Here is a 10,060-nt window from a genome sequence, read left to right as displayed (position 1 = left end):
CTATGCCACTTTAATGGTCATGGCTTCCCCCCAAAGAATCATGGGAACTGTGGTTTGTTAAGGTTGCTGAGAGTTGCTAGGAGACATTTTGTATGGCAAAATCTGCTGAGGCAGCCCCTGGAACACCCCCCCCATTTGCACAGGTGGTGGAATTTTCTGCAGCTGGTCAAGGGGAGACCTCCCTACAGGGACTGGTCCATAAACCAGTATAATTTTGTGGTGTATTCATGCCCTATATATATTTTCTGTTTGGCATTATTGGAGCATCGTGGAAGGAAGAGTGCAGCTGATCTTCATTCATTTTGTTCAATGTATAGTGGTATCTCAGATTACAAATGCTTCAGGTTACAGACTCCGCTAACCTGGAAATAGTACTTCGGGTTAAGAACTTTGCTTCAGGATGAGAACAGAAATTGTGCAGTGGCGGCACGGCGGCAGCAGGAGGCCCCATTAGCTAAAGTGGGACCTCAGGTTAAGAACAGTTTCAGATAAAGAACGGACCTCCAGAACGAATTAAGTTCTTAACCAGAGATACCACTGTAGTTAAAATGGTAAAGGGTAGCTTTTATCCACTGAAGGCAAAACAGGGAAATCTACAGAGATGCTGAGACTACTGAAAACAACCCCACTATCTTGGCCTCTCCTCATGCTCAAAAATATCATTGTTTATTTCACCAAAGAGCTAGTGCTAAATCAAGGGTCATTAAGGGGGAAACCCAGCGAAGAGAATCCTATTTGCTGTGCGTCAGAGATGCATATTTTAGAGGTTTGCAATATCTTTGCAAATGGTAATTCACTCTAGGATGATCTTCAAATAAAGAAAAAAAAAATTTGCAGCTTGTTTGGCTGAGAGGATAGCAGGGTTCCAGCTGATTTATTAATGGCTTCAGAGAAAGAACATTTTCTTTTAAAATGGAGAATAATACTGCTTTTCAAATGTATACATGTGAATTAATCTGCACAGCCTCCTGGACTACTTAAGCAGGGGGAAACAGCTCAAACAAGCTAAATAAACGAATCTTAGGGAATTATGGCCAACAGTGAAAGTTGCCATAACTTTTCTTTGGTTTGCAAATGCCCTCTGCTGTTCATTGCCTCTTTGCCTCCAAAGCTGATTTCTGAGGCACACTCCAAAACTCCAAGGTAGTTTTGCCGCTCTTTTAAAAACTATTTCATTTCTCTTTTAAGTAAGGCAAAGGATGAATATATAAAATGGAGAAATGTACATGTGATACATAAGCAGTAGTCTGAAGTGAACCTTGGAACTATATGCTGCCCCCTCTCTTTTACGCAAGTGGGTGGGTGGGAGATTCAGAGCACCCACTCCTGGTTTAGAAGAACTCAAAGTTTGTTGTTTCGGCAGAACTCAGTACATGGTGGTTTTGTTCAAACCACTGATTGTTAACAAACCAGGTTACACCAAACCAAATTCTCGTATGATATACTGGCTTGGGTTTGAGCTAACCATTGTTTGGACTAAACAACAAACTACAGCTTCTTCTAAACTAGGAATGAAATTCTCAGATCTCCTCCCATTGTACATACTATGTAGTCCTAAGGTTCATCATGACATCTCTTTTTCATAACAATCATAGAATCATGGAGTTGGAAAGGATGAGAGTCATCTAGTCATGTAGTCCTCCAATGCAGGAATCTATCCCGCTGTCCTCGAGAAACCATGGTTTAGTGTTACACCCTTTTGTGAGGCAAGAGAAGCCCACCTTTCACTTCAGAACCTGACAGGGCTCATATGAATCAGTATGAAGGAATGCTGATTAGGGTTGGGAATCTTTTAGTTCAGCTGCTCATGGCTGCTCATGCTGAACACCACAAAATGGGTTTAGAGCTGGTGGTAGCCCTTGCTTCAGTTTTGTGGCCACATTCCATGCTTACACCATCTTGTGTGCTGCCACAGTGTTTAGGAACCATAAGCCTATTTCATTCATTTAGGAGCCACAATGAAGTTTCCTTCAGTGGACAGGAGGACTTTTGTTCTGGGTGCAAAACTACAGAGCAGGGACAGTCAATGTGGTGCAGTCTAGATAGTGTTGGACTACAACTCCCATCGTCCCTGGTTGCAGCAGCTGAAGGGAGTTGGGAGTCCAGCAACATCTGGAGGTCAGCACATTGGCTACTCCTAGCACAGCGACCATGGCTACCCCCCCCAAAAAAAAATCCCAAGGGAATTGCATTTCCCTCTAAAGCTCTCTGATTTTGGCATGCACTGTATTTCATTTTGTCCATTTCCAATTCCCTTTTAAAATTACATTTTGGCTGACTGCCGTGCACATTACATAATCAAACTGCAAAGTCTTTTAACCCTGATAATAAAAACAGCAGCAGCAGCAGCAGCAGCCCCTCTTTGCTAACATGCCCTGCCCTTTCAGACTACTGCCATGGGCAGCAGTTATTTTGCATCACTAAGCTCAGTTAGCTGATGGAACAAAGAACCTCTTAGGTTTGTGATAATTTTTAAAGTAAATTGCATCTATTTTAAATCCTGACAGGTGTTTGTGTGAAAGATTACTGCCTAATTTGTAAGGATATCACATTCAGACACTTTGAAGAAGATATTTCATGGATGGAATTTTGTGAGGAAAGTTTACTGGTGTGGTTACTTTTCCACATGATCTGCACACTCCATCTGCATCCTTAAAATCAAATATTGCAGATGAGATGTGGGATCTGGCTAGGGTGAAATAACTAACACTAACAGCTCAACCAGGCCTTTGCCAACCTCAGTTTCCCATCTGTAAAATGGGAATACCAGTGACTTCACAAAGTCTCCACAAAGTCAAGGCTAGATGTACGAAGTGATTTGGTATGATCCAGGCAGCAGATTTTGGAGTATCATTACAGCACAGCAAACTATTATTATATTTTTACTGTCAGATGGACTCTCTCTCTCTCTCTCTCCTCCCTCTCCTGAGGCATCAAATGTTGTGTGTTGGCCCAGCATGAGATGCATTACATGGTTGCAAAGCACCACTGAGGTTTTAAAACAAAGATGCATAAATGATAAATAGAGAAATCATTGCTATTCTTCTTGCTGAGACTGCATTAAGTATTATGAGTTGTATCCAGTGCTGTCTGTGTGCAAGTGGAACAGCCGGTGATGACGTGAATACCTTCCTTTCCTCCCCTTCCTCCATGGTCCCTTTGGGCACCTTTAAAATCTGCTCCAGAGGGGGGCTGGGGAAACTTCTGGAGATCATTGGGGTGCCTGTAAGAGGGAAGTTCAATTCTGCAAGTGGACTTCCGCTTGTGCAACGCTGTATTCCGCCCTATGAATTCTCAGTCGGGCAGCAGATGATGTGATGTTACAGGAGAGGCACACAGGAATGCAGACCTGACTATCTCATAGCTACACCAGTAGCCCAAATTTCCCAGTCCAGGAATCCTAGAATGCTAGAGTTGGAAGGGACACCTAGTCCAAGGGTCATCTAGTCCCTTGCAATGCAGGAATCTCGCCTAAAGCATCCGTGAGAAATGGCCATCCAACCTCTGCTTTAAAACCTCCAAGGAAGGGGAAGGAGAGTCTTCTGAGGGAACCCGTTCTGCTGTCTCAGAACTCAGTGCTTTTTCTACTGGCGGCACAGGTGCTGCAGGTTTGCCTCCACAGCATCGAAAGTTTGGTGATGGTAAGATTCCCATTTGTTTTAACAGGCAAATGTCAGATTGCTAAAGCTTAGGAGGTTTCCAGGAATGGCTGCAATGGAAGAACCTGTTCAAGTGGTGATTAATCACATGTGAAGCTTCCTTCCACGGACAGCCATTTCCTGCCTGCTTTGAAAAATCTTATCCCGGGGAAAAGCAAATGGCCCTTTCAGACAAGCAAACCATGGAGGTGAGAAATGCAGTAATCTCACTGGAGGAAATGGGGATGTGTGAATCCATCATTACATAAGCCCCTTGAATGTTGGCACTAAGGTATCTGCTGGTTTCTGAGCCATGAGCTGAACAGTGTCCACTTTTTATTATTATTAAAAAACCTTTATACTCTATGGGCAGGGGTACCTTTACCTTTACACTCTGTAGCTGTGACAGCTACAAAGTAAGAAAAAGAAAAGAAACTTAAAATTGTTCCACGTTTTATTCCCAATGTGCCAGTGGACACTGTCTATGTCTGTTGTATGCCCTACTTTGGAACAAGAACTCTGTATAGGGTTCAACACATCGCTTGCACGAGTGTGCAATTATTAAGTAGTGTTTCAGCCCCGATCCTGTCCCAGCTGGGTGCAGCAATAAGTGGCCTCAGATGGGAATGGGAACCCCCATTGGCATCAAAATCCAGTGTAATGGAGTCATAAGGAGGATGGAGTTATAAGGAGGATGGAGATGCCAGAGTGATGTTGGTCTAGAGGCAGGACTTCCAGCAGTCAGGCGCTGGAGCCTTAGTCCCTCTGTCCCCAGGGTTTGGGTTCCGCTGCAATTTCAGCAGACGGAGCTCTGTGGCTCAAAGGCACCACCGAGGCTCAACCACCAGCCTGCCTGATAATTGCCAGCTGATTCCCCACCAGGCTCTAGAAAGCTCCAGCTTTGGGGTGTGACTCTCTGAGCGAACAACTTGACTCTGGGATGTGTGAGGATGTTGCCTCAGCACCAGTGCCTGGTTTTGCCTTGTATCTTCTGACTTCAGCTCTGCTTGCGGCCTTAACAGTTGTAATGTGTGTGTGTGTGTGTGTGTGTGAGTGAGTGAGAGAGAGAGAGAGAGAGAGAGAGTACTGAATAGAACAAGAGTGTGTGAATTGTGGGGAAATGGACAACAATATGGCTATTTCTCTGATCATGTTTTGCACCTGTCTGGGGGGAAAACCATGGATACTGTCCTTCTGAATGGATATCTTGCATCTGAAACCCAGGCTTTGCAGAAGCCCACTAAGGACTTAAGACCATGGAAGGAACAGATCAAATAACAATAAAAACACACACACAAACACATGAATGAGAGGTGTCAATGGAAGAAGAAATGAGACGCACAGGGAAAATGCAGCAGTACTAATGTTCAAATCAGAACCAATTATAAATTTTATTTTTTTTCTGTGCCTCAGTGTACCATTGATCACAATCAGTGTACTCACTGCCTCTCCGTTACTGTGCACAATACACGCAAATAAAAATGAAGGAAAACAAACAAACAAGATGAAATGAAATAATTTTACACAAACACAGCCATAATAATATTAATTATTATTATTATTATTATAATCCCTGAACAACCCCAATCGTTGCTTAATTTTCTCCCCTCCCCCACCCACCCCAACAAACAAATCAAATGAAACCAAACAGGAAAAAGAAATCCTCAAAAGTGAAGAAAAAATTTTTACGGGGTGGGGAGGGAAATATTATTCACTCCATTTTAAAAAGAAAAACTCACAACAGGACAACTCAAGCATTCCACAGACTGGGCAAAAGCCTAGGCTAACCTCTGTCCCTTTTACCATGTGATGCGGATGGAAAGTTCATTCACAAGACTTCAGCTGGCCCAGAAGAAGCCACTAAGGATTTGACCAGCAGTGGTTTATTTCCGCAATCACAAATAATGAAGGATAGGCGCAGGGAAGTGTTTTGTGTGCACAGGGCTTCTCCTTCATTTCAACGGACAACAAAATGTGCATTTAAAGCTTGCCTTTCTCCCCCCACCCCACTTAAAATGAACAGGGAACTCTTGAGCATGGCTCTGGGCCATTCTACACCTCTCATTCATTACATTGGCAAAAATACCACGGGTTTGAATGAATCTGGAGGCTGTAGTCTAGTAAGAAATCTGCTAATACAAAGAGAGAACCCACCTCCCCCTGCAACCTCCTCCATTCAGTCATTATAGGGTTAATGATACAATTAGAATTTCCTCTGACGTTTAACAAATGATCCTATAGCAGTTGATGCTCTGGTCCAGCTAAGGTGCATGGACACAGTTTCCTGTTTCCTGTTGTTTTACAAGATGGAGGTGGTCTATTGCTATCTGCCCCCTCCTGCTTCTTAGAATGGATAGACCCAACCATTTTGCTCCTGGCATGTGATTATATATTTTTTTTTGTGTGTGTGGGGAATCACTCCATGTGTCACAGTGTGAGAGAAGAGCAGTTGTTTGGGGTCAATCTATAGAGGAAATAATGTGGCTCTAAGGACGCTCCCTGATACTGCCATTAGATGTACTAACGGAAGAAAGACTAGGGCTTGGGTTTTGCGGCATGGCTTGCAAATTCCACCACCTTCCTTTTGTCCCCAAGCAACACCACTCAAATCATAAGGCCACACACACACTGCAGAGCCACAGCTGTTACGCTTTGCACATAAGGTCCCAGTTGCAGCCTCTGGCATGTCTGATGCAAAACCCCAGAGAAACACTGCCACTGGGAGTAGACAGAACTGAGCTAGGTGGACCAGCAACCTCACTCCTGAGCATGAATCACTATTTTAGGAGATAAAAAGTGTGAATGGATTTGCCTTCCCTCCAGTTGGCAGCTGCTCGCCACCCTGAAAACCGTCCTCCTAGCTCTCTCCGGAACTGCTCACCCAACTGAGATGCAGGACTGCACTTAAGGAAGTGTTTGCATGGGTCTTTTTTTTAATTCCAGAAGTGCACACCCACTAGCTTTAATGTGGCCAGGGAAGGTGCACACACTGTGTGCACTTGTCTGCAAAAAAGACTGACTGTGTTTCTGTTCCCGTGTAAATAGACTTTGCTTAAGAGGAAGGAAGCATTGGTGATGAGCTCCTGCACATCTCCACCAAGTGGACTTTGTTGTTCTATTACGGTGGGAGAGTGGATTTATTTCAGCAGGCTCTGTCTTCCTAATCTCCCCTTTTCCTGCTGTGTCAATTCAGATGCTTCCTTGAACAGCTCCCCTCACTCAGCCCTGGGTACCCATTTTTGTGTCCACTCAAGTAGTTCCAAGCTGCTACAGTCAGAATTCTCTCTCCTCACCACTCCTGCATCTTCTCCATCTACAGAGCAAGCAACAGTGGCTCATGACTGCCGAGCAGCCCCCTTCACTTCTATTTTTGGATCTCCTGATGTGTAGACCTGATCCTTTCCTACAATCACCATAGGGTTTTGGTTTCCTCTAGCCATGCCTTGAAGGGTCCTTCCATGCTACCCTGGTGGTATCTTTAGACTGGCTGACTTCCCTTGTTCTGATCCTTTTCTAAATGGCTTGTTCCTTCCATGAGCACCAGAGCTTGGAGACAGGGTGGGGATCTGACAAATGAGAAAGGTGTGGGGGAAGAAAGGTGGACGGGGAGAGATGGAAAAAACAAACAACCCAGCAACAAAGCAAGCATCCTCTGTACCTGAGCGCTGGATGATGGCATTTCCAAAGCAAAAGCTGTTTCAGTACCTCTCTGTGCAATTGTACAAGGACTGAGTCTATAGCTCACAATGAATAACTAATAAATAGCAGGAGTCCAACTTCTAGTTCCCAGGGACAAACTGCATCCACTGCTGGACAATGCAAGATTTGCCACTTTTCCTAGCTAGGACAATGAAGATCGGTGGGTAGTGGAATGTTTAACATCCATTGGAGGGGACTAAATCTGACTGTGTCTGCAAGGTGCCCTTTATGAAGACTGGACCAGGGTACAGGTTTTCAAAGTGCTGAAGCCAAAGGTGCCAAATGGTTGGCACATCAGGTACTTAAAGACAGAAACAAACACAGCATAAATATATTGGGGAGGGGAAACTGACACTTGAAGAAAAGCTCAAGGGTATTCTGCTTATTTAGGGCTTGATATGGCTACTCATACTTAGCGTGAGCAATGCTAAGACCCACTTAGTTCATACAGACTAGATGCAAAGCAGGTTCTACACCTCTACAACTCAGTGGTAGAGCCTATGCTTTGTATGCCGAAAGTCCCAGGTTTGATCCATGGACTCTTGAGTTAAAAATGGTAGGTAGCTGGAAGATGCCTCTGCCAGTCAGAGTAGACAGTACTGTGCTAGATGGGCCATTGGCCTGACTCAGTATAAGCAGGTTCCTATGTTCAAGTTGATCCTAAGCTCGGCTGGCAGGTAAGATCCCTTTCTAGAATGGCCTAAGACTCTGCGCAAATTTCCCCTTTTAAAACACACGCATTTCCACACCTCTCTTGGTTATTGCTTCTTAGGACACTTATGCAGAGCAAAGGACTGCCAGCTATTTCCTGCCTCTCGTCCTGTTTGTTAAAAAGGAAAGGAAAAGTGTGGAAAGAAAGAGAGAGAGAGAAAAAAGACCACATACTTGCATCTTCAGTGTTCAATCGGCATCGCTGAGCAGACTATCACCGCTATTCAATGCTATATTACAGATTATGGTTTGCTTCTTTCATGCAAAGTGTTACAGCAAGTACCATGAAAGCATTCCCAAAGAGGAGCATGAGAAGGAGCAGAGCAGCGAAGAGTGGCAGCAGGGTGGGCAAGGGCACAGGAGGTAAGTGAAACAAATCTGACGAGGCACGTCAGAGCGAGAACAAAAAAGCGAAGCAGGAGTTGGACGTTAGGGCTTTGGGCATGTGTCTGTAAATTCCACAGTTTTGGAGCAAATGGAGTGCTGGTCAAAGGCTGTCTAAGAAGATCGTTTTTCTTTTAAAGGGGGACTGGATGAACCAATCATAAATACAGTTCCAAAAGAAAAGAAAAAAACGGGAAAAGGGATTTGTGTGGTTGTTTTCAACGTAAGGTACTCTTAATAGCTGGACAGCAAAGGGGGAAGAATACAAAACAACAACAACAACCAACCACATCCCAAAACAGCATGGAGGCTAGAAAGCCCCCGGACCGTGTATGTCACTCCACACTCACAAGTTTTCTTTGAGGGCGATGATTCGGCTCATTCTTGAGTTATGAAGAAGGCAACAAAGATATCGGTAAGAAAGTCAAGAACTCCCCTTGGAAAGTCATCCACTCAATACGATATAGCTGAACCTGGCCTTTTGCCATTCCAATCAAGGCCCTCCCCCCCAACTGCAATCGGATCAATCCTCATCTAGGGGAGGAGAAGGGGGAAATAGAAAGTAACTCCATCGTGATCTTGTAGGTTGAGTTGCAAAGATGGGCCTGCATCTGTGCCTCCGTTTCTATGACGCTGCCCCTGGTGGAGAGTCCTGCAGGTTCCAAACTCCTACCGCAAAGCTACATTCCATCAGTAGATAAGTGAACATGGCAAAATGTCTTTTCTTCCTCAGTTCAATAATATTAGATCTATATCTATATACCTATCTCTCTCTTTTTCTCTCTCTGTATATATAGATACATATAGATGCTCTCTCCAATAGTTCTTTTAGAAGCCCTGTATGTGGCAGTAGGCTTCCAGAGATGAGAATAATATGTACAAGAGCCAGAGGAGCACAAAGAGGCATGAGGTCAGAATCTTGGCAGTCCGTGGCCCGCCCAGCTCACCTCCAATCTCCGGTCTCCGCCGGTAGAGGAGCACGCCAACACTGATAAAAGCAAATATAGTGAAGAGGGTGACGGAGAAAGCCAGGGTGCCTGGTTGGACTTCAAATGCCCTGCCGTTGGCTGCGTGGTAGATGGCAGCGATGGACCAGGCGACACCAATCCCAAGGAAAACATTCACTGCGTTGCTCCCGGTGACATTGCCTATGGAAGCGTCTGCGTATTGATCCTGCGTGGCTGCCACCTTGCTGGCAAACGTGTCTGCAGAGTGAAAAGAAACACCGTTGTTAATCTTGCACCTGTTTGCCACCCCAAGGGGCTTGGTGGCGGCATCTTAGGGCAAAGCGGAAGGCAACTTGCTTAGCAATGCAATTTCATTTGCGGTGTGAACCAGTCTTTGCAACTTGCCTTGTCACATAAATATACGTCAATAGGCTTCCGGGGTAGACTCTCAGATTTGTTCCTCCTCATTTTCACAGAATACAGCCTCCTCTACTTTGCTTTTTAATTTCCCAACCACCTTTATAGCAAGTACAGGGTTAATTCACTAACAACATATACACAGAGAATGATAGAACTGTAGAGTTGGAGGCCCATCTAGTCCAACACCCTGCAACGCAGGAATCTCAACACGCCGTCCCCCATCCAATTTGAAATCATCTGTACCCTGCTTAGCTTTGCAAA

General features: G+C 44.7%; 1 protein-coding gene across 6 annotated transcripts in view; it reads right to left on the bottom strand.

The window, feature by feature from the left end:
* Positions 1-5,004: 5,004 nt before the first annotated feature.
* The window catches only part of SLC8A1 (solute carrier family 8 member A1), a 303,130-nt gene continuing 298,074 nt past the window's right edge, over positions 5,005-10,060 (bottom strand). For all 6 annotated transcript variants that reach the window (XM_081854581.1, XM_081854579.1, XM_081854580.1 and 3 more), the window contains one exon: positions 5,005-9,637. In XM_081854581.1, coding sequence (XP_081710707.1) covers positions 9,261-9,637 — 377 coding nt within the window. In that variant the 3' untranslated portion in view covers positions 5,005-9,260. The remainder of the gene's footprint in view (positions 9,638-10,060) is intronic.

The sequence above is a fragment of the Podarcis erhardii genome (genome assembly GCF_964252035.2).
Source record: "Podarcis erhardii genome assembly, chromosome: 3".
Taxonomy (NCBI): Eukaryota; Metazoa; Chordata; class Lepidosauria; order Squamata; family Lacertidae; genus Podarcis; species Podarcis erhardii.
The sequence above is the reverse complement of the archived record's forward strand: the minus strand, read 5'-3'. Positions and strand labels throughout refer to the sequence as shown.